This window comes from Barbus barbus (assembly GCF_936440315.1).
Source record: "Barbus barbus genome assembly, chromosome: 37".
Taxonomy (NCBI): Eukaryota; Metazoa; Chordata; class Actinopteri; order Cypriniformes; family Cyprinidae; genus Barbus; species Barbus barbus.
The window spans coordinates 4,651,611-4,679,560 of record NC_136715.1 but is presented as its reverse complement, the minus strand read 5'-3'; the positions used below and the strand labels follow the sequence as shown (position 1 = coordinate 4,679,560).

The 27,950-nt window shown below is 36.8% G+C and overlaps 2 protein-coding genes across 2 annotated transcripts in view; both read left to right on the top strand.

Annotated features, from left to right (window-relative positions):
- The window catches only part of camta1b (calmodulin binding transcription activator 1b), a gene marked incomplete at its 3' end in the record, with an annotated part of 324,758 nt that extends 319,950 nt beyond the window's left edge, over positions 1-4,808 (top strand). The window contains exons 18-24 of the mRNA XM_079395968.1: positions 41-287; positions 879-950; positions 1,054-1,074; positions 1,593-1,792; positions 2,801-2,875; positions 3,212-3,242; positions 4,776-4,808. Of these exons, the coding sequence (XP_079252094.1) occupies positions 41-287; positions 879-950; positions 1,054-1,074; positions 1,593-1,792; positions 2,801-2,875; positions 3,212-3,242; positions 4,776-4,808 (679 nt within the window). The remainder of the gene's footprint in view (positions 1-40; positions 288-878; positions 951-1,053; positions 1,075-1,592; positions 1,793-2,800; positions 2,876-3,211; positions 3,243-4,775) is intronic.
- A 4,869-nt stretch (positions 4,809-9,677) lies between these two features.
- Positions 9,678-27,533, top strand: LOC306857112 (vesicle-associated membrane protein 3-like). The gene is made up of 5 exons (XM_079396814.1): positions 9,678-9,771; positions 14,672-14,759; positions 25,347-25,505; positions 26,089-26,140; positions 26,260-27,533. The coding sequence occupies exons 1-5, from the start codon at positions 9,680-9,682 to the stop codon at positions 26,274-26,276; spliced, it is 408 nt and encodes a 135-aa protein (XP_079252940.1). The 5' UTR covers positions 9,678-9,679; the 3' UTR covers positions 26,277-27,533.
- Positions 27,534-27,950: the final 417 nt, after the last annotated feature.

Here is a 27,950-nt window from a genome sequence, read left to right as displayed (position 1 = left end):
TTGGGTTCTTGTGTGTAATTGTTTTCCCAACTGTTCCCAGGTTCCTGTTTAACAAGCCCCTAACTTCCTCTCCTGGCCTGGGCCCAGTCCACGGTGGAGGACAGCCAGAACTCGATGGTCCTCTTGGGAAGTTTGGCCTCCAGAGCCCTGCTGAATGGACTGCGCTCCTCAATGCCTCCCACAACAAGGAGGAGCGCGACTTGACCCAGCTGGCCCTGTCTGATCCCGAACAGAGAGAACTTTACGAGGCAGCCCGGCAGGTCCAGAACACCTTCCGCAAATACAAGGTAGGGCAGGGCTTCACCCAGGTGCCAGGGTCACCCATGCAGGTTATCAGTGGTGTGTTGCCAGTGTTCGTGATGATCCGATTTCAAAGGTCTTGATGTATTGTGTTGTGTTGTATGGTGTTCCTGAACTTAAGATAAATTAATCTGGATCTTTGCAGTCCTGTGTTGTGAAAGGTGGTATGATTGTTGTGGTGTGCGCTCAAAAGGCAGAGATAGGGTCACTATTGTTGACAAGCATGGGGAAATTTGCTTGAGCTTAGCATGGCCTTGCTATAAGGAATGATTGCATTGTTCCCTCTATCTATCTGTCTGTCTTAACGGGATGCGCGGATATCCCTGAGTCCACACCATGTTGGTTGTTCAGAGCAAATTTCTCCCAGTGTTCTGCTGGTGCGCAGTGCTCTGAGGAATAACCTTCTCCCAGGTCTCAGAGCATATCGACACAACTTTACCAGTCTATGAAGACACCTTGGCCAGGCACAAAGGAATCAGATGCCATCATCTCTGTGGCCTTGCAGGCCTCCTTGTGAACGCTAATCTCTCTCCTGTCCTCTCCACCCTACCTTATCCCCCTTTTCCCCCATCCTGCAGGGTCGTCCGCTTCGGGAGCAGCAGGACCTGGCAGCTGCTGTCATTCAGCGCTGTTATAAGAGGTACAAACAGGTAGGCAGAGACACTCAGAATTCTGTGTGTGTACACTTTTGAGTGGTCAGTTATTAAAGGCTTTACGAGAATGCCTTCAATTCCTTCCTCTCTCTTCCCCAAGCTGACATGGATAGCCTTGAAGGTAACACTTCTGCTTCATCTATAAAACTACTATTGCTGTGAACTGGAAGTTTGTTAGTGGTGCTTTTTTATCACTATTACTATTGCTTATATTTAGGGTTATGGATATGAACCAAACTTGTACTAACAAAGATGGATGCTAGTTTAAATAATGCAGCTTGCTAAAAATGGATTAGCTATTTAGCTACTTTTCCTGACTTACTTGACTTCTAAAACAATAAAACAGGTTCATAGTTCATTCAGACTCACTCCACATTTTGAGACTTGAGGCAGTAAGTAACCACCTAGCAATGATCTAGCACATTCTGTTGTGCTATTTTGTGTTAAAAAACATTCAAAACAGCTTAGCAACTGCATAGCAGCTGTCAATCATCCACAACACATCTAATTTAATGTTGATGGTGTAGTTTGGCAGTGTTGATATTTGATTTGTATTAGCAAAATGGCTAACAGAGTAGTTTGCTGCAGATATCTCTCTCTGTCATGTGACACAAGTTCCTTTGTCTGTCCTCTTGGCAGTATGCACTTTATAAGAAGATGACGCTGGCCGCCATCCTTATCCAGAGTAAATTCCGCAGCTACCACGAACAGAAGAAGTTCCAGCAGAGTCGCAGGGCAGCCATGCTGATCCAGCAATATTACCGCAGCTACAAAGAGCTTGGACGGCCGAACCCACGCAGCCGAGCCACTGCAGCTGCACTGGTGCAGCAAAAACTCAGGTACAAGAACAGCAATCCAGTAAGGGCTAACCTAGTGGTTGAAGATTGAACGAATAAGATATTATAAAACGTTTTTGTCAAATACTCATGACATCTGCACACTCTTATTGGTGTGAGCACTTTGGCGCCTTTAGTGGCCATGCTAGGTATTGCTTAATGATTCAAAACTTTTCATGTAATACACCACATTTAGAACTAAAATGCCACCCTCGTGTATTGAATTAAGCACCCAGAATTAATCATCATCCAAGTATAATAGGCAGTTAAAAGACCTTTTACATGGCCATCACCTTGGAGTTTAGTTCTGAATTGAGTTCCCAAAGTCTATTTGTGTGTACACACTTAGGTTACTAAGCAACCTTGTGTGTTCAAGCCTCACAAGGAGTGTTGCGTGCATTAATTAAGTGTCATTTTGCCATTCTAAAGTGTACTGTCGTTTTGGATGAATTACTAAGTATGTGCCAACACTTCAAATGTGACTCACTGCCAAGTCGACTTTCTAAAGAATGGCAGCATTCGAAACCCTCCTGTTTACTTTAAGAGACAATCTGTTGTTGAAACAGCGCCAAGAAATGGTTTACTTCTCTATCAGTTTGAGTCCAAGTACACATAGAATCATCGTTATATTTGCATGCCATTTGTTGTCTCACAACCTGTTGAAGCAGTTGCAGTTTGCTGTTTTCTAGGACCGCAGCAGATTACTTTTGCATACACAAAATTCAGTTATTTGCATGCAACATTTGTTTCCTCAAATCAGGTTTCTAGGTGAGGGTAGGTGTAATGATATATTTTGCCTGGTAGACAATACAGTGTGCAAGAAAATCCTGTGCAAGCATTGAGGGATGAACCCTAGCCATATCATAGAGACTTGTGGGTGGGCTCTTTGTAATGTTTGAAACTGAATCTTTCACACACCCTAGAATCATAGCAGCAATTTTTGCACATGCTTATTTTTTCCAGAAATGTCTGGTTTGTACAGAACCACTCATGTTGATCATTTTGTTTTAGAAGCAGTTTACTGACCAAGAGACAAGACCAGGCTGCCAGAAAAATAATGCGGTTTCTGCTGCGGTGCCGTCACAGGTAGGCCAAAGATGAGAACTTCCAGCAGGGGTATTGTGTTCCTATAACCCCGTTGTTCTTCTGGCATGCACAAACTCACTCTATGGTATACTTTCAGCAGCTTTTAGATGAATCAGTCTTCAATATCCTGCTATTTAAAAAGGTTAGAGGCACATTTAATAATCTCTCAAGCACACCAACACAATTGTCAGGAGTCATAGGACAGCAACAGACAAACCTTGGTGTTCTCATGGCTCTGTTAGAAAGCCCTATTGTATTTGGTCCCATTTCCCCAACCCAACCCAACCTCAGTGTGTACTAATAGCTGTCTGGTGTTGTTTTGCTGTTTATGCAAAGCCCCTTGATGGACCATAGACTATTCAAACGGGTGAGTGCAGCCTCGGTAAATCAGTTCGTACCCCTCAATTTTTCTTCTTTTATCTCCCTGTGTCTCCCTTTTCTTTCATCTTGTTCTTCTTCTATGTATCTTGATTTCAGACTCTGCTGTTCCTTATGACTCTCTATGTCCTTTCTTACCCTCTTTTCTTTTATCTTATTTTCTCTATTGCTTTATGCCTGCATGCATGGCGGCCGACTGGAGCCCGAGTTGACTGAGCCTTAAATGAGAGAGAGAGGACTATAGATCCAACTAACCAACAAATGCAGATGCATTAATTACAAAACTAACAATGCTCTCTCTCTCTCTCTCTCTCTCTGTCTCTTTTTCTCTCAATCTCTCTTTCGATCCCTCTATCTCCCTAAAGTCTCCTCCATCTCTCTTGTTATGAGGATGCTTATGACAACACTAAGGACTGCTGGGTAGTGCATTTGGCAATTGCATGATGGCTAAAGACATGGAGGCCTTGCTTCTATCAGGGCATGCTTAAGATAATATCCCTTTCTCTACGGAAGAGGAAATGTCTTGAATGCCTGGCTGCCTGTTTTATACATCTCTTTCAGCTTTTATAAGCTTGATTTGGGGGCTGAGGGTGGGACGGGGGTCAAACTGTGAGCTAACGATGTGTTTGGGGGTTAAAATTGTCTTTAAGATGGTGGATACTAAGTTCTAAACGTAGAAGTATAACATGATGAAAAAATCTAAATATTTAATTAAGTAGAATTTCTGTGATGTATTGTGCATGAGTTGTAGGGTTAAATATTGTCACTTTTTAAAGCTTATACTGTAGTGTTAAAATGGATGGTTTACTTTGGATTATTTTGGATCCTTGGGGGATTATTGTTGTTAATATATTAATATGTGTTTGCCTTGTAGTCTGTAAAAATTTAATTTCAAAGAAAATCTTTTTTCCCACAGATTGAAAAAATTGATAAAAATGACTTTTGTCCTATATAGTGGCCAAAACGTATTTGGATGTTTAAATCACACTTAAAAATGTGTGAATGTCGTTGGATTAGATGCAAAATATCCAACCATGTATCATCTGTGCTCAAATCCTGGACAAGACCTACTTTTCTGAGCCATATTTGCTTTGACTTTTGAGCAGCTGGACTGTGGACATGTTCCACTAACGTTTGACAACCACAAAGTTTTCCAAATTTCAGTAAATCTACCGTTAAACCCTCTGTTCTGCTTGAAAGGTGTGCTTGTGCTATCTTTCTTTAAAATAATTGACACTTGCTTTGATGTCTTGTTATCTAATGCCATGACATTAAGGCGTTTTTAAGTGTGACTTAGCTTTTTGAGTCGCTGTATCTGTGTTCTATATGTTACTTGAGGCTTTAAAGATCTTTGCCATTTATAGTGGGGGTATATTTGTTGTTTTTTCTTGATGCCAGTGAGGAGACAGTAATGAAACTGGCAGGTGTATTGGTTAATGGTCTGTGATTCCTCTGAGGGCTCAGAATGCTTGTGAACCCTCAGGCTAACCCTGCAAAACTCTGTTTTTTGGTCTATTTTCAGGGCGAAAGAATTGAGAAAGGCCAAGGAACATGAGAGCGCCGCAAAGAGCCCCGTCGCAATGTAACATCTCCGAGTGGACTCTTCCTCTTCCTCTTCCTCTTCATTGCGTTTTTAACACAGACAAACAATTTATGAAAAAAGCAAAAATTATTCAGGAATGGGGACACGGAAGATCATTGGATACGCGACGGTTGAACTCATACAGCATTGTGTATTTTCTTGCTACTGGGGAACTGAAATCAAGACTATTGAGGAAATATGACATTATCTTCATGGCATTTTTGCACTCTTCATAGATTTTTTTCTTTAGATTACAAAAAAGGAAGACCAAGGAGCAAAGGCTTTTTATTCCGACGACGCTTGTAAAATATCACGCGACATGAACAGATCAACGTCAGAAAAACGTCATGCTGGAAGCCGCTTCAGATTACATTTTTATATTTTGAAAGGAAAAAAAGACAACAATCAACAAGTTTGGGGGAAAAAAGGAACAATACCTAGAAAATGTAAACCAAAAAAAGGCCTCATTTCAGTGACCATATGCATGCAGAGTATTTGAAATCAGCCTCTCATCTCCACGAATCTTTGTTTTTGACAAAAATGCTGTCTGTTCATTCAAAGGGAAGCGTTCATATGAATGTAGACGGGGTCAGGGCAAAAATGCTGGGTTTGAAATATCAGTGTCTTACCTTTGTCTTTATGGGTCTTAGGGGACTTCTGACAACAAATAAGGGGATTCGTGTGCACTGTTTTCGACTTTCTTATGGGTCCTTTTCTTAATGTCATTTTTGCTGGCCTGACTTTGTGTGTCCTGTGTTTGTTGAATTGAATCTGGATACAGTGCATGTGTTTGAGCAAAATGCTCCTGCATGCTATGTAAATGTTTTGTGTTTTATTTTCATTCATTCATATTGGTGATATTGTGGCACCATCAAACTAGACCGTATAAGCCTGTTTGTTTTCCAGTATATTGTTATAAAGACCATTATTTTTATATAGTTCATTTATTTATTTATAAGCTTTATTTACTTTTTTTGCCTTTAGCATTATTGCATTTTTTGAATTGTGTGAAGTTTTTAAATAATCTCCTCGTTTTAAAACTGACCTTTTTTAATGTGAACTGTACTATCCATTGTGCCACAGCGCCAAACGTATACTTGCAAAGGTTATCTTCCATTTTTGTGTGTGCGTGTGTGTGTTGTGATACGTTTCTTCACTGTTACTGTTGATTGATTTCGAAGAGCTCCAGAAAGCCGCCACAAGCTTTCCCGTGGAGTTTCGCTGAACATTGCCTTGACTTTTTGAAGGGTCACTATACAGAAAAAAAAATCCATATTTTTGACTATTTGAGTGGTCCCTGTACATATGAAGATGGGTGAAGGAACATTGATAGCCAGAAACTTTTTCCGAAGAGGATTGTATTTAAGAATATATAGTATTTTATTCATAAATTGGATTATAACACATTAAGAGACAAACAAACAATATATTGTATAGTTTTCTTTGAACGCCCAAGATGTACGGTTGTATTGTTTGTAAATATTGTAAATACTGGTTGCGAAGAAGGAGCCATGTGCATGAAACTTTAAGACACTGAACATAATGTAAAGACAAAATGTAGTGGCAATGGTCTGTAATATGACTTTGTTGAAAAATGTTCTTTCACAGAACATTCTCTGAAGCATGACATGATTCACGATAAAACCGTAGATTTAGCGGAAGAGCCAAACGAATCCATCAGACACAACGGGATCTTTCTTTTTCAGGGTTAGCGGAAATAAAATAGTATTTTGTTTTGTTTGAACCGATGGTGACCAGTCATGTGAATGCTACAGGACTTAAATAAGCTATTCCTTTGAGAAGTATTGAATGACCAAACTTCACTCACACACCCAAAAGTTACAGCTGAGGTTTCTACGATACAGGGGATGAAATGTCTCCACGGTACAACATAACTAGAGAGCGTACTCACATTTTGAACTCAACATGAACAATGATATTGGATGGGGTCAGGAGGTTCAAATTAGGTTGTGTAATTAAAAAAGATGTTGACGTGAGGGTTGTGAATGGTTATTTCCAGCAGGCGATTCCCATACACGTGCTTACATGCTAGAATCAAACACTGAGAGAAGGTCATGGATACATATTGTGAATGTAGCTCAAAACACATATGTTTGGACTCCCATCAGAATCGATGACTGCCATGTTCATCGCTTTGTTTTTTGTTTCTTCATTTCTTGGGGGGCTGCTACCAACTTTCAAAACCCCATGGTTGAGTCACACAGAATCATATTGATTTCTTTTGTACATTTTGTTTTTCGTTTACGCTCGTGCCAGCTATATGGAAATAAGCGTTTTTGACAAATGTCTCTGAAAGAAATTTGAGACTAACTGACCCCCTGAACTTCCAAAGCGATTTCAGCTGACGAGAGGCATCATTTTAACTTACACCAGCACATTTTGCCTGTTAACGAAAGGAAGGACGAGGAAAGACTGTGGTGCTTATCTGCTGAATTATGACCTATGTAGTTTTATTTCTATTCCCCACATGTAGATCCATTGTTTTAGAAGTTAAATGTTTCCTCATGATCTCAGAGACTCAGTATCAGTATTATTATAGAAAGTGCCTAAAACATTCAACCGATATCAGGAGTGTGTTGTTCCTAAAGAAGTCCATATGAACCAATTGCTCTTTTTTTTTACGGTATGCAACGCTAAAGGCTGGTTTTACTGTCCAAACAGGAACCCCGGTCTGTTTCCTACTCTCAAACCATTTTCACTCCTTAAACACGGGCACAGAGTGTGAAGGCACCTGTCATTTTGGGTTTTTTGTCCCCTGCTCATTCTGAATAAGCCACTTTGAGTGACCCGGTAACATACTATGCATGCTTTCATTATTTCTTCCATTTTATGTACTTTTTTGTTTTCTCTCTCTCTCTTTTTCCATGTCAGATCTAAACTGGGTCAGCAAAGTAGGACACGCTCAGTGTAGTTGGTGCATTATGTAATAACTGCATCCGGTTGCTAGTTTCAAGTCCGAGCACAACTCCAGGCGAAGGTGGCCGCTCCTTTCCGTCCGACTTGAAACTTCAGGAAATCATAAGCGAAAGTCCTCAGTATTCACCAGATAAAGCTGTTTATGGGTCACCAGGTATATGTATCTCAGTTTGGGTCATTCATCTTAGGGAAGGAAAAAATCTGCCTCCCTTTTGTAGTTTTACTCAGGGTGCTAAAACAGGGAGATGGTTTTCTGCATGGAGACTGATATTAGGTTAGGTTAAGTCTCCAGGTTCAGCTCAGAATCAACAGGAGAAACCACTGGGAATATGTACTTCCATATGCTTTGTTACGAAACCACTGCTTTCAGAGACAGACCGCCACTCGGGTAACAGGATAGACTGTATGTTTCTAGAGTTTTTAGACCATTTTTCCAAAACTGAGCAGGTATCATCGTTTGTGCAGGTATCACCGCTCATTTAGTATTGCCACATCCCCATGGGATTGGGAATGCATAAGTATACCTCAGCACCAAATACCTTCAGAAAAAGGTGGGAGATCCCGTCCTCTTATGAAACAGTTCAGCATGCGTGCATCCGGATCATGCTTTCCATATTTTTGTGTCAGATAAGAGAAATATGCACTTTGTACAGCTCACCATCCGAGTTGAATTCCCTCTCCGAGGCCTGGTATGTTGTAAGCACTTGTATGTGTGTGCTTTATCTCGACGGATGACCACATGAGCACATGTGACGGTTCTAGCAAAACGAGGGAAAACAATACTGGTGCAGTTGGAAGTTTGTACGATGTCCTAAATCCTCTCTCTTTGGAAACTCCGGAAATGCAGGTTAGGCTTAAACAGAACTGAAAAACCACTCGATTATAAGCTTTTCACTTACAAGTACAGAGCAATAAACACTTTGTTTTAGACAAGCTCTTTAGGTTGAAAGAATATGGATAGGTCAAACATAAAAAAAATCAATCAATAAAAATAGAAAAACTAAACAAACAAAAAAAAAACATTGGGACATGCTTAGTTCACTTCCTCTTATGCAATTACAGGTACACAGAGAGAGGTGTTCAGTGGTCTGTGGACATTGATTTCATATTTCCCAGCCCTAATGCACGTTTTCATCATTTTAAAATGAAGAATAGAAAAAAAGATAAAATATGAGCCCATATTTCTTACAAGGCAGTGGGCTTTCAACACTCTGCATGTGAAGCTAGTATTAGACCTCTGTTTTCCCCTCTATCTCTTTCTCCTTCATACCTGCTTCGTGCTCCTCGTATCTTCCTCCTCCTCTTCCTCCTCATGTGCTGCTTTCTCTGCCGTCTCCCTCTTTATGTCCTTCTTGTGAGTTTTATTTATTTACTTCGATTTATTTTTATTTTTTTGTTTTGTTTTGTAACTGTGCATGTGAGAGCATCACTGAATTGTTGGATATGTTTTAAAAAATAAATAAATAAATATTCAGCTGCTGAAGCCATGCAAAACATTTTGAATTGCCCTTAAAATATGGAAAATGTTTTCTGAATGCTTTATATAATTTCTGCTGTAAAATAAAATCTTAAAAGAGAAACGGTGCTCGTGTTGTTCCTGTTTTCTTTCCATAACATCATTTCTGAACTCCCTCTGCTCTGAAAGTTCACACTAACACACAATCAGTTTCTTTCTCAATACTGACAAGATATATAAAACATTACAGAAACATTCAGTATGAACTTACAGTTAACATTAAGTATAATTACATTTATATTTTATATTGGTTAAATATAAGCATTTATGTGCATATTTATATTAATATTAATTATTATTTTATAGAAACTAGCAATACATTATGCAAAAGTTTTTAATCTGTATATTAATTTATATATTTATTAGTATTTTATGCAAATACTAATATGAAATGTCACACACACACACACACACACACAGTAGCAGCTGTAGTAGTTTCAGCGGGGCCTTTACAAATCACACATCAACTCAACTATCAAGCATGTAAGTAAAACTACACAACCATCACTTACACAAACTCAGTGATTCCATACAGCCATGTTTTTTTATGTATGTTTCTGAATATCGGTCCTACCGAGCGTGTTTGTAAGTTTATGTTGTGCTAATAGGTGTGAACGCGGCTAACGTTAAAGTTAGCCTAGCGTTAGCTTCTTGGTGTGATATCGACTTTTATTCATTTTCGATCTTTATTTTCAGTCTATTCTAGTTGGGATTAGTGCATATGACGCTGTCAATTAAGTTTATTATTAATTCGAGAGTTTTAAAGAGGTTTTGTGTGTTTCTATAACCGCTACATGCTAATGGCTAACAGATTGTTTCTGACTGATAACAAAGTTTGTGGAAACGCGAAACATACTCGACCTATAGACATTTTGCCATAATAATAATAGATTTGGTTTGAATTAGTTGTATACTTATTGTCTTTTATGACTGGAATGCGAATATAATGTGCTGACAGCAAACTTAAAACGATTAATAAAATAAACAGTTAACGTTATATTTGCCTAACTTAAGATCATTTCACATAATTTAATTTAAAGTTAAAGACTGGTATTTTGGTGGCATACGATGACCTGCAAATACAAACTTTATATACGTGTATATTAATTATAAGAACTATGTTCATATTTATTCAAATATGTTTTAATCTGTTGATTTTTGGATGTTTACATGAGAATAATTTCCTTCCTTCCCCTAATCAGCTAAAAGCTACTTATGATGTTATGCTTAACAGGTAATCGAATATTAAATGCATATTAAGCATTGCTTTATGGTGTTGTTTATTAATGAACATTAGTTACAAACTAGTCACCTTTTATTGTACTAGTGAGGAACGCATAGGTTTTGAGACATCTGTCACCTTATTGAACGTTTTATGTTTCTGTCCCTTTCTGAACCACAGATGTAAACAGGCAGAGGTTGAACACCTCTTCATATTTTAGTCATGTTGCAATTAACAAGTGGAAATTGTGCTGTGCATGTAGGTTAGATATGCTACACCTCTTAAGAGACTGATAATTTAAGTACATCATCTATTCCACTGAAAATTCTGAGTATCGGCCAATTCCGAACCGATACGATATATATATTTAAATCAATGTAGAATTTCTATACTTCTGTCACTCTTTTGTGTGTTAAACACAAACTATTAGACAACTTAATTTTAATGATAAATAACATGGAAAAAATATATAGGGGCTGTTTACATCTGGTCACATCATGCGTTTTGTAATATAAATCTGATCGCTCAAACCACTTCAGGAGGTGGTCTACCCAAAAATGAAGATGTGCTCACCCTCAAGTCATCCAAGATGTAAGCCTAGATGAGTTTGTTTCTTCATCTGAACAGGTTTGGAGAAATGTAGCATTACATCACCTGCTCACCAGTGGATGCTCTGCATTGAGTGGGTGCCGTCAGAGTCCAAACAGCTGATAAAGGCATCACAATAATCCCCACCACTCCAGTCCATCAATTAATGTGTTGTCAAGTGAAGTCACCATTATTTATATAGCGCTTTTTACAATGCAGATTGTGTCAAAGCAGCTTTACAGTAGTAAACAGGGAAATAGCGTGTCGTCAATATAGTGCGAAATAGTCTTGTTGAAAAGCTGCATGTTTGGGAAAAAAAAGGAAAACCCATGATTAAGATGCTTTTCATTTCAAACTGTTGCCTCTTGCTAGGATACAAGTTCTCTATCCATAATATTGCTTTCTCCAGCAAAAAACGACAAGTTTCATCTGAATTAGGAGAGAAATATGCACAGATCAAGCACCGTTTACAAGCGAAACCAGTCCAAAACAGCTCTAAACTAAACTGTTGGTGGATTTTGATGTGAGAGGACACGGGATGGACTTTTTCACTAGAAGAAGAGTTATGAATTATGGACTAGCAGTTTGGCCAGAACTGACCGCTTAAAGTTAAAATGTCTTGATGAATGTAAAAAAAAAAAAAAAAAAAAAGCAGTTTTGTGCTTCATAAAACATTAATTAATTTTGTAAAAGTGTGGATTACTTGTGAATTATGATGTTTTATCAACTGTTTGGACTCTTATTCTAACGGCACCCATTCACTGCAGCGGTGAGTATGTAGCTAATGCAAAATTTCTCTAAATATTCATCTACAACTTGAATGGCCTAAGGGAGAGTAGTTTTTTTTCAGCAAATGTTGCTTTTGAACTGTTCTTTAATTTTTTTCATGATTTATTTTTTAAATAGATTTTTTTATATTATTGAAAAATAAATAAAGTGTCAGATCATGATGAAGTGTCCGTTTTACACGCTTAATAAATGGAGGTGGGTTTTGTGTAATATTTAGAAAAGCATGTATTGAGTCGTACTGTGGGGGGATTTGAGCAGTGAGAGTTCTGCCACGATCACATGATCTGAAGGTTTATGGAACCTTCCACGTCTGGCTGTGGAATGTGTGTGTTTATCTTCGCTCCTGACGGTTCTCTCTAACTGTCTCCTGTTGTTACTCTTTATTTTAACAAGGTTTACATTAGGGCTGTCGCGATTCGTCGATTTTTGTCGACTAGTCGATTTTTAAAAATCGTCGACTAACCGGCAAAATACCGGAAGTGGTGCATTTCACAGACGGGAATCCATAAAACACATTTTTAGACTATTTTCCAAGGCTGCGTGATATATTAAATAATTAAGCATAATTGTGAATTCACAAATGCTATGATTTAATTAATTATATGCGATGCCGTTCTAACACAGTATATGCTCTTTAATTATTTCCATGCGTGTAGGTTAAGTTTGTGCGTCACACAGCGGCTCTGTTCACAGTAGCTCCACAGAAACTGTTATCATTTACATGTGTGGAGCGTCTCTAACTCGTCTCTGCATGTTGTTGTGAGTTTGGGTTTATTATAACGTTCATCTGGGAACGCAACGTGCGCCATTTCATCAGATTTGTAAGGTAAATCATTTATAAATCTACACAAACACAGGAGAATACATCGCGATTTCAAAATAAAAGCTCAAACCCTCACGTTTTGATGTCCACATATTTAATTAGTGTCTATAGAATTTCTGTCCTAAAGAAATTGCCAATTATTAAACATTGAGTGTACATTTGAATTAAATGGTGCGTGGTCAATATTAAACAAGGATTAGATCGCACAGTAATGTGTAAAAATAATTCGGTCGTCTGCGTCCCTTGTTGTAATGCGTAATCTACATTAGCTCTATTGTTTATAATACATTATGTATTTTAACAGTTTTGTTCAATAAAACCATATGACTTCTTGCTTTTGATACTTTATTTGAACTAATTATTATTGCATCATTGCTATTATATATGTATTTTAAAAGCTATTGTTCACTTAAATCTATTTTTATTACCACAAAAATTATATATATATATATATATATATATATATATGTAATTATAGGGCCCTATGAAATCCGTTGTATTTCCAAATTCAGTTTTTTAAATTTGATTAATCAAAAAGCCTGTCTAATTAATTGAGTTTTACAGTTTTATCTGTACCAAATTCTGTTTTCCATTATTATCTGGATTCCATTTTAATGGTTCCATTAAATTTTAATAATAAAAAGCATCTCCAATTAATTGATTTTATATGAAAATTTTTTTTTTTATTCAGAAATACTGCACATTTACATTTTTCACTTAAATAAATTCTGGTAAATAATATTTTTGGTAAATACTCCTTTAAAAAGTGTTTTTTGATTCTAATTGTATTATTATTAGACTAGAACACGTGGATATGTTGTCGTTCTCACACTATAGTGATTTGGATATGAGATGGACACTCTGTGTTGCACTTTACTTTTGCTTTAAAGGATTTCATAGAAGTTTGGATTTCATTTGGTTTAATAAAATATTCTTAAGTAAAATTGTAGATTTTTTTGAGGGAAATTAATCGTTTCGATTAATCAATTAATCAAAAAATGAGTCGATCAAAATAAAAATAGTTGTTTGTGGCAGCCCTAGTTTAAATGTTATCCACAGCATTAGACATTAGCCTTTCACATGATTGTGATTTTATTAATGTATTCTGTAATAAACTCGACAGACACTTTGACACCAGATTAAAAGTCATTAAGCAAAAACGGCTCAGTTAATTGTGCAACATTGTGAAGTGAGATTTTGATATCTAATGCAATGGCTTTAAGACAATCTTAAATGTGCAAATACATGTTGGGCCACTGTAAATCAGAATCAAGCAAAAGTTTGAATAGGGTTTCAATATAAACTTGTTAGATGTTTACAGTTTGAGCTTGTTGAACGTTATACCTTGTGTTTTCATACCACTTTGTGGTCTTACCTGTACTTTCTCTTTCATAAGTGTATGTTGAAAAGAGCACTTCATGTTTGTTTACGTGTCTTGTGCAAATCCACTTTTAAAAATAAAGGTTCTTCATTGGCCTCTATGGTCCTATAAAGAACCTTTAATATATCCATAGAACATTTCTATTCCAAAAGGATCTATATACTGGAAAAAAGGTTCTTTAGATTATAAAGATTTGAAGAGCTGTTCACTGAAGGAATCCTAAAAAATGCTGTGGCCTGAGTTTTGAAATCTTTTTTTTTTAAGTGCAGTCTTTGTGCCACTAGGTGGCAGTAGAATATCACAGGCTGTTTGCCACACTAGATTTCTATTAGACATAACACGGCATTTATGTGCTTAACATATTCTTTGTGACTAAATCAACTTACAATACACAGCCCAAATCACATTAGCAGCAAGTAAAGAGTGTTATGCTAGACCTTATTCACTTAAAAAGTTAAATAATGGCTGCTCAAGTAGATTTTTCTTATGTTTGCCAGGACTTTTCCAGCTAACCTGATGTCTTCTTTTTTTTTTTTCAGTAAAATGTGAAATGTATTATGGTTTTCTCTCTCTGTCATAGGTCCGCCCCGAGTGCAGATGGCTCTGGTTCTGCTGGGATGTCTGGTAATAACCGCAGACTGCAGCAGACGCAGGCACAGGTGGATGAGGTAAGAGGACACACCTGACACCATTTCCCAGTGTTCTTGGATGGATGGGTGTAAATAGTTTTTCACTTCTGTCTCTCATTGTGATGCGATCATCTCAAGGATGGTTACTTTGTGATGTGAACAGTTATGTAATTACAGGACAAAAAAAGATGTGTTCATTGAATATTCAAATGAGCTTTTAGACTCTCGTTTCAGACATGACTTATCACTGTAAAGCTACAATGATATAATAGTCTTTAAAAAAATAAAATATATATATATATATTTTTTTTTTTTAAATCTGTTGCTCACTATATGGTTATGTAAGACAAAAGTAGACTGTTGACATGAAGAAAATGAGAGCTCCTTGTATACATGCCAAAAATATATTAAGATATAATATAATATTAAGTAAAGATCATCCATGAAGATATATCCTACTGTAATATTAAAAAAAAAATTCCTACTGTAAATATCAAAACTTAATTTTCGATTAGTAATATCATATGCAGTGCTAAGGACCTCATTTGGACAACTTTAAAGGCCTTCTCAATATTTAATTTTTTTTTTTTTTTGCACCCTCAGATTCCAGATTTTCAAATAGTTGTGTCTCAGCCAAATATTGTCCTATCATAACACACTTTCAGCTTTCAGACGATGTATAAATCTCAATTTCAAAATATTGAACCTTATAGCTGGTTTTGTGGTCCAGGGTCACATATATAGTAATTTATGCACAACAATGTAGAAAAAAATGGTTAAATTATTATAAACATTATATTGAAAGGATATTGATTGAATTATGGAACTGAATTGTTTTTGCCATGAATATAGCTGTGGCGTTAAATCATAAATAAATAAACAACAATGTAGATAAATATATTGAACCAAAGCACAGTACTTTTTTACAGGCAGAGGCTGTAGCAAAAGCACAGCTGTTTCAACATTGATAATAATAAGAAATGTTTCTTGAGCAGCATATCAGAATGATTTCTGAAGGATCATTTGACACTAGACTGGAGTAATGAGGCTGAAAATTCAGCTTTGCTTCGCAAGAATAAAATACATTTTAAATTGTATTCAAATAGAAAACAGATCTTTGAAATTGTAATAACATTTTGAAATATATTTTTGATCAAATAAATGCAGGCCTGGATAAAGTACACACAGGGCCCTGGGGCTATAACAAACCCAAGGGTCCCCCCTTCATAGTAGTGTATCTTGGTGCCACAACATTTTCTACCACAGGAATAATTCTTTTTATTTTATTATTATAATTTTTTTTTTATCAAATCTCCAACACACTGAGATGCAATGAGTACGCAAACTAAATATTCCACAACACTTTAAAAGAATAAATACATTAACACTAGACATGAAGTCAAAGCAAATAGGTTTCCAGAAGCAGCGACAACTTTTGAGCATATACAGCTGCCTTAAGGAGTTTACTTTAAATAGCTTTATCATTAGAAGGCCCTAGAAAAGGAGAATCATCAGGACTGGACTGGTGCTAAAATTCAGACCACACAGTCCCACATACATTTTTTGCTGGGGTTAGGACAATTGGAATAAATAATTTTTATTTATTAATAAATAATGGATGAAAATAAATTATATTTTTGAATACTTAAAATGCATTTAACAGTATTAGTATTCCGTTATATTGCAGGCTCTATAATTGAAATCATATTTTTCTGCAATTAAAGTTTAATAGAACTATTAAATTCTCCTTTGTAGTTGCCCTAATGAAAAGCTAATTCTTGAATCCAGAGTTAACTGTATAGTATTAGTAAACCTTTATAAAAGTGACTTATTGCCTTTATTTGACCTAATGTTTAATAGGCTATAAGTAACCTATAATGATTTTTGTGACATAATAAATATCATTAATGCCATATTTCTACAGTGTCAGTAACTGAATGTTAAATAGCCTAGGTGTGGTGCTGTGGATTAAATAGTTTTTTTACAGTTTACCTTTACACTTTAGTTTACATGGTCGGTGCTACTCAATCTGGTTTCCGCTAGTGTCGTGTGTGTCGAATTGCCCTGCTTATTATCACTTCAATAGAGCGGCGAAAGTGTCGAGCTACGGTCCGATGTGGTCCAGCTGTTCTTTTGCACTGCACGGTTTAATCAGGTAACTTAGTGCTGTTTCATCGCTTGGCTTGTGTTTGTTTCCCATGCGCTACAGTAAAGCCGAGGTGATTAATAGATACCTGCTGGCCCGTAAGGTTGAGGGGCCCTAGGCAAGATAATGAAAATAGTCCCCACTAGTGTAAAAATTGTCATAGCAATTTGACGAGTAAAGAGAAAGCCCATAAAATGGTAATTTCAATAATTAGAAATGTGAAATAAGTGTATCGCATCCAATATACATATGTACAAATTAGGGGTGACCCCGAATAGTTGAAGATTCAATGCTTCGATAGGAGGAGCCTGATTCGACTCCCAATCTCACAGTCGAATATTCGCGGGGTGTTATGATCATGCCATTTTGGTTATATGGGGGTGCTCAATGTCTGATTTCACATAGAGCTACCAGTTTTCTCCCAATAAGTTAATATACACCCTATTATGATAATGCTGTAAATGAGAATCTGAAAAGAAAGACGCTTTAAATAAATATTTTAACGTGCGTTAATAAATCCACCCACCCCTTAGATTTAAGTTTCACTTTCCATGTGTGACCGACGGAAGCATCTTGGCGGCAGGGATTTAAATCTTTAACACGACTCAAACTAACACAGGCAGAGTGAACGACTGGATTTCTAGCGATCAGGTAGGGTACAAGTGATTTCAAAACATTTCAGCTGGTTTATGTGTATATCATGCATATATTATTTATCTCGTATAAGATGCATTTGAGTTTCGCTGTAGTAAAGCGCTTCATTGTAGTTCTACAGTGATTATCTCTTCAGCGTGCATCGCGAGCAGTACAAACAACAACAATGCAGAATATTAATAACTATGACTGGGACTGTCATATACATAACATTATAATGAGAACACTATTATAATAAAACAGTTGCTGTGTTTCTGCACATTGTTGCGTAAAAAACACTTCAACAAAATGAGTTAATTCAGAGCCGTGCAGAAACATTCATGCATTCAGGGCATTTTGTATAATAAGTTTATTTTAATCAAAACATAAAACATTATTTATCCCGTTTGTATCTGCGAGGCATCCGTTAGGCTATTTTCCCTGTGTGTTAACGCCAGTAATGACTGTCGAATGTCTTGGTACTTGACTCTTGGTAATGTATTTTGACCACGCCCCCAAACATACGAAAATCCCGATTCGACAATGAAAATCGTTAGTCGGGGACACCCCTAGTACAAGTGAGCCTGAAAAATGAAAGTAAATAGATATAAATGAAACACAAATAAATAGAATAAAATATAAATAAATTATACACAAATACTAAATAAAATAAACGGAGCATAAACAAAATAAACGTCAGTGTTGAGTTCTGCACTCACTGATTATAACGTAACTTTGTGAGGTCATGATGAACTAAAGAGAGTGACAGCTTTTTAGTGATTAAAGTAATGCTCTTTGCACCATAGCAATGAACAGCACAAAAATATTATGTATATTATGTAGTAATTTCTTAATTTTTGTCAGGAAAATTTTCTGCATCCAATGAGAGGGAGTGAGAGAGAGAAACTCCTATACTAGAGAAAAACTTAGAAGTATTATTCTCCCTATTTTTACCCAAAATAAGGTGTAGTGAGTAGCTGTTTCATTCATACTGGTGCCCTCGTGCAGTAAAGTGTCAAGTAAAAAAAATCATAAAATGAAATGCTTAAAATAATCACATTGGAAGAAATCCCTAATATGGACACAGACATATGCTATCGCTGCAGTAGCTGAATAAAACAGCCCGATATCACGGCAATTCGTTCATATTTTACAAGGTGGCTAATTCATATGAATTTGTACGACCTCACTCGTACAAATTCATACGATTTTTGCTAAATTGTACATATTTTACGAGTTGCCAATTCGTATAAATTTGTACGAATGACCTAGACCTAACCCCGCCCCTAAACCTACCTGTCACTGTGGTTTAGACAAATCGTACAAGTCAGGTCATACGAATATGTGCGAATTGGTTGTGAGATAGCATTGAATAAAACGCAGATGGGACGTTTTAACTGATGAATAATGAAGACAATAGACATGGTGTATCTCTGTTCTTCAATCCATCTCAGGTATTTTTTATATGCATAATTCTGTGTTTCCCACAGACACTTGATTTAATTGTCGTGGCATATATATGCAAATTCATTCTCTGCCAGCAGGAGGCACTGTTGGAATCGTAGAGATCGAGGTTCCCCGGTAACGGCTTGCTGCTTTATCAGACATTATATGCAAGATGAAATGAAAATGATGTCCAAAATTTTCTGAAGACAGTCGGTTTCCTTCAGAAATACAGTGATATAAAAACTACTGCACCGGGTTTTAGATTTTGAAACGTGCAGTGCTCATGTTTATTCAACAAAGTCGAAGCCGTTTGGAAAATGTATTTGTGGGGGTCAGTTTTGATATTGTGGTGGGCGCCACAAATAAATCAATGTATGGGGAAACACTGATAATGTATATTTACAATGCAGTGCTAATCTACATAGCCTTTATCACTGTATAGAATATTATAAAATGGTTAATCCAGTCCTGTTGGTGAGCATAAGAGACTTCTTTCAAAAACATAAGTAACCCCAAACGTAGTGTTTGTATATATGTATACATACATATCGCATTTCAACATTTGATTTTAATTGCATAGAATGTTACAGAAGGTGCTATTTTCTTTCATTCTCTGTCTCTTTTCTTTCTGTGTGACTCCTCCCTAAAGTGCGCAGCATAATCCGTCAGCAGATTATCCACATTTTTTCTGCAGCTCACTGCAGTCATATTCATCATTTCTGTTCAAGGAAATTTATGCCAGGATATATGCAAGTCTCTGTGCACTTTACACCCGTTGACCTCGCCCGTCAGATGTCTTCATTCAGTGTAGTGTGAGCTCATAGGCTACCGGCCGGTTATGTAACGCTCCGTCACTATGATTATACAAGTGAAACATGGATCTGCACATGCTGGCTCCCATCCCACACTGTTCTCTCTTAAAGGGGCGGAGCTACATCATCCTGCAACAGGGTTTGTGGAGCACTAGAACATAGGAGGCTGTGTTTTTTTTGCGTTGTTGCCATTGACTTTATGTAATTCTATTCTAAGAGGGGATTTTTCATGCTTTCCATTACTTAAAACGTCTGCTGAAGATGTTGGGATCGTTCACAACAAATATAAGCAACAGGATATGATGACATTCTCTAAGGCTTCTGCTTTTGATAAACAATAAATCAGAAGTACATAAACTCAAAACATATCTTTTACTTCATTTTGAGTAGATCGAAGTGTTACTGGTAATTTAGACTTAAAAAATGCATTCAATTCTAATGGCTGCAAAAAACACCATTGATTCCTTGACTGCTATGGGCATAAAAAGAGAAAAAAATCATGGTGTAGCCACCATCATCCCCTGACCTCAATCCTATTGAGAACCTGTGGAGCATCCTTAAAATGAAGATCTATGAGAGTGGACGGAAGTACCTCCAAACAACAGTTCTGGGAGGCAATACCGGCATCCTCAAATGAAATACTGCCGGAAACTATACATGGACTTTAAAGTTCAATGGATGAGAGAATTGTTAAAGTCATCTCCAAGAAGGGTGCCTATATTAATATGTAACTAGAACTGTAAATAGCTTTTTAGTTTTAAATTATTTGATATGTCCTTGCAGCAAATACGACAGATTTCTGTTTTGAGTTGTTTATTACAACCCATTGAATGTTTTCAAACTGCATTGTGCATAATTATTTGGATTTTTTTTTTTTTTTTTTTTTAATTTCAATAAAACTTGATTATTATCAGTTCTTTCACATGTAATAACATTCTCATTTTAAAGTTATAGTTGAGGATAAAATGAATCCTTAATCATGCTGACTGATTTGAAAAAACAAAAATGTCATGTGCATAATAATTTGGAACAATTTGCTGTATAATTTTGATGAAATCAGTTTTTTTCCTGTGTTCTTTATGAACATAAAATTTTAAAAGAACACCATTTATTTGTAATAGAAATATTTTTGCAACATTATAAATGGCACTTTTAGTCAATTTATCAATTTCTTTAACCTGTTAACCTGGACGCCAGCGCACTGAACGCTCTTTGTTTGCTCGTGTCAATGTTTACGAATAGATTAAATGGAAAGGGACTAAATTATTCTTGACAAACTATATATCATTCTAAATGTCTAAGCCTCAAACATCGACGATAGATCGACGTGGAAAGCTTACGAGGAATGGATTTGCTAAATTTGTGTAAGCAGTACACATCAAAACATGCATAATAAAAACGCAGTATGTACCAGATTCATTGTAATAACGAGTCACAAATTCATCCACTGCTGTAAATCCTGGTTTTGTTAGAAAGGCAAGGGTCCACAGAACAACATCCCATAGAGCACTTTTAGTCCAACGAAACAATAACGTTGTAATATGGATGGTTATTCCTTTGTTTACGTCTAATTACGTCTTCAGGGAGAGATGTTTGTATTCGTTATGGAATAACGCTCAAAAAACTGCGTCTTGGTAGTAGGGATGCACCGATACCGATACTGGTATCGGGTCGATACTGAGCTCATGTACTCGTTAAAATGCCCCGATACTAAACGCCGATACCACGCATGTGATCAGTGCCATATTCAGACAAAGAAACACCAACAACAGAAAAACAGACAGCAGAATGTAGTTATTAGAGATTAAGGATGTCTAAAAATGTACATGCAATGAATATAATGTTAAACATTCAGTATTAATGCCTGTATAGCTGATGTGAGCAAGCTGATAAGCAAAACACGCTGAGTGGATCCAGCGCGCGGCAGCGCAGATGCGTGAGCTTGTCGAGTGAATATCCCTTTCTCACAGATATCACTGGAAAGTTTGTACTTCGGTCGGAAATGTCAAAAACGAGTAAGTAAAACAATGCACAAGTTACTTAACAGTAGGGAGAGAGAGATAGAGAGAGCGCGCGCGCACTTCTGTGGTGTGATCTTTATTGATATTCGCTCAGCACGCATCATTTGAATTAAAACTAAATCGTAAATATATGACAACATATAGGGGCATTCATTCACTTTAAACATCATTTATTTTTAACCTTAAGCATTGAACACGAGTGAAACACAAGTGAAAATATCAGCCTGTGTGAAATGCGTTAGGCTGTTCTGTACTTGTCCTTCATCTGCTCCGGTACACATAAGTGCGCGCGCTGTGCGTGTATAAAAATAATAATTCTATATCTGAAAATGGATTTATAACGAGTGGTTCCCTGCATAATTACAGCAAAAAGCGTGGTTACAGCACTGAGCCGCTGCAATGGAGCAGCTCTAATGCTATTTAAGATGATGTACCATAGAGCAAATAAATAAATAAAAAATGAACAGCGAAAGTAACAAAACATTGTAAATTACATTTTAATGGGCATAATTAAGTGTGAAAAATAACCGAAGGATATACAGTCAAACCAAAAATTATTCAGAGACCAGATATATATATATATATATATATATATATATATATATATATATATATATATATATATATATATATATATATATATATATAATATATTTTTTTTTTTTTTTTACTAGTGGGTGCAGGACACTATAGTTAATTTAAGTAACTGAGGATAACAAAATAAAGTAAACTGTGAAAAATTATACCCAAAAATTCTTCATACAGTGGACTACCAGTAAAATTGATACAAAAGTGAGACCAAAAATTATTGAGACCAAGTAATGGAAAAAATTGAAATTCAGGCTTTCATGAACCTGGTTGACAGCATGCCCAGGAGACTACAGGCTGCCATTAAGGCTAAAGGGGGCCCGACAAAATATTGATAGTTGTGTAAATATTGTCATACCAACAGCTGTCTGAATAATTTTGATTGATTGATAGAAAGGTATTATCAAGCTAAATTTGTTCTGACAGTTTAACTTGGAGTTCTTGTATTATTTTATTAGCATTTTCTAAACTATAGCGAATAAAATGTGAGAAATGTTGAAGGTGTCTGAATAAATTTTGGTTTGACAGTATCTATTTGATAAATGAAGTTAATCAACTAACATTTTACATACTCATTTGTTTTCTTTACCCAATATTTAAAAAATGTAAAAATACAATAAAAATATCGGTATCGGTACTCGGTATCGGCAAGTATCAAAAATTAAAGTATCGGTATCGGGCGAGTACTGGAAAAAGTGGTATGCTCATGATGCACCCTGTCATCTGATGGGGCTTTTTGCACAAATAGGGTCTGAATACTTAGGACCGTGTGATATTTCAGTTTATCTTTTTTAATAAATCTGCAAAAATGTCAACAATTCTGTGTTTTTCTGTCAATATGGGGTGCTGTGTGTACATTGAGGAAAAAAAATGAACTTAAATGATTTTAGCAAATGGCTGCAATATAACAAAGAGTGAAAAATTTAAGGGGGTCTGAATACTTTCCGTACCCACTGTATGTGTAAGCTGACAGCACTACAAAGCTGCAGATGCTGGATGTGTTTATAGACCCAACTATAATAATTCTGGCACAGACTGGTTTCCCAAATGTTGGATAATCCTAAGAAAATGTTTATCTAGCCTTGACCTAGTTGAACAAATTATGCCTCAAAGAACCACTATAAGTGCATTTTGTATTCACTTTTTGTTGTTGTGGTTTTTACTAGAGCCCTGCACGGGCCTCAAATTTAGGCCCTAGCCTGGCCCTGGCCCGAGACGCTCAGGCCCTAGCCCGGCCCACGTCCGACAGCTTATCAGAATTACCGGCCCGAGTCCGACCCGAGCCCGTCTTTTTTCCCCCCTTCTCCTAAAACAGTTTATACTACTGTTTCGGCTATTAAAATAGTTCTGTGTGTAATGGCAAAATTATTATATTTCATTTTGTTTTTTTATTAATTTCATTTAGAAAAACGTTTGGAGCATTTTTGTTCGTTAAAATAGCCTATAAGTTTTTGTTTTTTAAAGCAACGACCAAGCGGCCAGCGGCATGAACTGATCATAGCCTATGTTTGATCAATTTAGCTTTCTCATATCATCACGACTTGCCTAAAATAAAATCTATAGATATACTAAAACAGTTCAAGTATATAACAATGTTTAAACGTTAAACCTGCGCTATAATAATAATGTGCGCTAGCCTATATCTAAGTTTGTGCGGAGAGTGGAAGCTGAAGCACGCTCTGCAGGACATGGATGTACCAGCTTTGGATTGTTTTCAGTGGAAGCAAATTAAAATAGCCTACGCCGTCTTTTTTTTTATTTTTTGATAAAGGTAAGAGTAATACATCATTCGGACCTGTAAAGGGTCTACTTTTGTGTGCACTCACAATACCAACAAAAGGTAGTTCTTTTATAAAACAAAGAAAACAAACATGATGCGCTTTCTGCCGTCTTTAACACGAGTGCTTCACAAAAATGAACCGAAACTGAGCGAATACATGCCTCACAGACATGATAAATATATCTATAGAAAGCTTTAAATTATCACTTAACGAAATAAAAAAAAATTAAACACAAACTCTTTTATAATCTTAATCATAATCAATAAAGATGCATTTCTCTCTAAAGGCGCATCTAATGAGGAGACGGCGAGTCAGGATCAGCAACTTCATCCTTGCGACACGGACTCAGAAAACATTAGTTTATTAGTAAATAATTCAAATATCTCCTTACTATTTCCCGCAGACACATTCATGGTTATGTTTGCTGGGGTTTTTCAGCAAGCTTTAGCCTATTGCGTGCATTTGAACACAGAACTATTCCGCTGCGCTGAAGTCATTTGCGCACCTGCTGCTGCTGCGGGACACTAAACACCATCGAGCTGCTCTCAGTCGCGGCACGGTCTCGTGTTGTTTCCGCCAGCGCGGCAATTTTTTTCATCGCTAATCGATAGATGTCTACAATATAAAATAAGGAGAAACCCAAAACAGGGCCGAAGCCCGGCCCGCGTCTGAACTATGACGTGGAAATTGGCCCGAAGCCCGGCCATAGAGCCGTAAAAAAGTCGGGGCCCGTCGGGCCCGGGCCGAAATGCAGAGCTCTAGTTTTTACCAGCAACAAACCATTTGTCTTCTGTCACATTGTGTTAGGTAGTTCTGTGACATCTCATTGGTCCAAAGTCTTACTCTATCCTACTTAATCAAATATGGTCAGATTTGCTGTGATTTTGCTGTATCGACAGTGTTGCTGGAAACGTGTTGTAACAGGTTGCGATGCTGTGTTTCTCTCAGTGCTGTCAGTTTGAAATGCTGACCACTACATTACATGTTCCTGCTGCCTGTCTGATTTTAAGAAGTCTCCAGCCATCCTGCCAAAAGTCTCACATAGTTAAATTGATTAATAAACCTGAACCGGTGTTCAGACCGCTGTTTGTTTACACGCATGGCACCATTCCTTCACCTCGATTACTTTTCCAGCCCTTAGCAACACTGTTCCTAGTTTTTCTAAGAATCCTGTAACGGGAATCCTCTCGTTCCTCTAGGTGGTGGACATCATGAGAGTGAATGTCGATAAGGTCCTGGAACGAGACCAGAAGCTGTCCGAGTTGGACGACCGTGCCGATGCCCTGCAGGCCGGTGCTTCCCAGTTTGAGACCAGCGCTGCCAAACTCAAGAGGAAATACTGGTGGAAGAACTGCAAGGTAAGACCATATCATTTTTCTCCTATCTCATTTAGTTTAAATCCATTCTTTATATATGAAGGCTTCAGAGATGATTGGGTATTTTCCATAAAGTATAACATTTAACTATAATATAACACTGTGATATAACCATAAGCTCATATGCAAAAACAAAGACATTATTATGCAACAGATCATTTCATGTCTTATTGTTAAAATACATTAGTTTTTGTGCTTACAAAAGGTCATGGTAAATATTAAGAAATCTATTTAAAAAAAAGACATTTGAGGCCTATTGAATTGGCTAAAGATCATTAAGAAAAATATTTCAATACTTAAAAAAAATTAAAAGATGCAAAAGTATCACAGAGTGGTCCCATGCAGCATGTCCTGTATTTCAAGTGCTGTGCGGGTATACGATAGGGTTTGGTGAGAAACAAATGAAAATGTAATGTTATTAAACGAAAATCTTGACTTGGCCGTTCATCTCTGTGTACGACTGCGCCACAGTTCACTTCAGCTCGCCCAAGACAAGCACACAAGTTGTGAAAAATCAAGAATAATAAACCACATGACAAGATGTATTTGTTTGTTGTCTTTACAGATGTGGGCCATTTTGATAGCTGTGGTTGTGATCATTATTATCATCATTGCTGGTAAGTATCAAAGCCTCTCTAACTCCCTTACATGGGCGGCAGTTGTATAAAATGATGATTTAAGAGTTTGAAGAATTGATTTGATGATTATTAAATACACTGCTCTTTTTCTCTTTCAGTCTGGTCGCTGTCATAAAGACAGAAATCCGGTTATGATTGGAGGAGAAGATCAGGATATGAAGGAGTATCAACTTCGGAAAGAAGAGAGAGATAATGAATGGATGCTCTTCCAATACGTTCTAACCTGCTGATTTTCAAAAGCATATCTTGTAAACTATCCTCAATGTTTGTTTTCTTTTTATAGGTTTTGTTTTTAATGACTAGGATTTGAATATGTTCTTGAATGCCATTTCCAAATACATCTGACACACTCCTCTGTGCAAATGACTGACAAGTGTACAGGTTACAAAATGATCCATAACACGCATGCTTTCATGATATTATGAGGCCAAAACCTATTGACCAAAAGCCATCTGATCTCATTGGTGAATCCCTCATGGACTCTTGTAGTGGATGGCTGTAATCAGACACTCTCGAGTCTTTCTGGGCCAACAAGACAAAAGAGCCTTTCCTGAACAACCACAGACGTGCCTTTAAACAACTCCACTGCCATCCTGTAACAACAGCACAGACCTTTGCTCTGATGTTACTCAGTATCTGCACAAAAATTCTATATATAAGTTTGAGATATTATTGAAAGATTGAATTTCGAAGTGTTAATTCACTAATAATTTAACTGCATTATACGTATTGCCTTATGTAGAAATAGTTTGCTAGGAAATATCTTTGCTTAACGAGGATTTCAGTAGTATTGTGGTGTTTTCTTCACCTCTCGCTCACGGTGCCAAAACTTTTGTCTATCGGAGCTTTTTTGTATGTATCTCTTTGTATGATTCACATGTTTATAAATTGTAAACAAGTGCAATTCTATGCTTGTGGCCTTATAAACTGTTAAGCCTGTTGAATTGCCCATGTTGGCTTAATAAAACACGGATTTAACATCCTTAAGTGTGTATAAACAGTTTTTACTGCTTTTACTCCCAAAGGCTGCATGGATTACAGTAGCTCATGCTCCAAATCACTTTTTGTCTCAGGTACTGTATTCAGAGTTTGTCTTCTTCAAGGAGAAGGGTGTTCTGATGTTGTTGTGCATCTCAACCTGCTGCCTTTGTGCTGGTTTAATCCAGTTTGCAATCTTCTTTGAAGACAGAAGTGCACAACATGTACCTGTAAAATGGCCCTTATCTCTCAAAACCGCTATAGACTGAGGCGTTTCAACAGGAAGAGGTTTCTGGCCATTTCTGAAACCAAAATTGTACTGAATACTTAACTGCAAAATCAAAAAACATTGTATCATGATTAAGATAATAAAGGCTTTTCTGTACTAAATTCAAACTCTAGAATGATTTCTTAAGGATGAAGTCACAGTAATAAAAAAATAAGTGCTTCTTCCATGAACAGAAGTCAAAAAAAAAAAAAAAAACAGCTATTGTGGAAGCCTGATTCCACCAAAGGATAAAACTTATATCTCTGTTCTTTTTTTTCTTGCAATTCTGAAAAAAGTCAGAACCCCAAAAAAGTCCGTTTTTTTATTATTATTTATCCATCCATCCCATGGAAACAAGCACCTATCTGTGTTTATCTATCTAGATAGACATTAAGCAGACACCTATCTCATAGCTGCCTCTCTAGGACAGACTCAACCCAAACATAATTTCCTTATGCCTCTTTAAAATGGCATTAACGTTCATCGGTTGTATAACATGGTCACACACGTGAGTCCAGCCGCATTCTCCGCTGTCGTCGTGAC

Coding starts and splice junctions, on each gene's coding strand:
- LOC306857112 (XM_079396814.1), top strand. CDS start 9,680: ATGTCACACACACACACACACACACACAGTAGCAGCTGTAGTAGTTTC. Junction 14,760..25,346: donor CGCAGGCACAGGTGGATGAG/GTAAGAGGACAC, acceptor TCGTTCCTCTAG/GTGGTGGACATCATGAGAGT. Junction 25,506..26,088: donor ACTGGTGGAAGAACTGCAAG/GTAAGACCATAT, acceptor TTGTCTTTACAG/ATGTGGGCCATTTTGATAGC.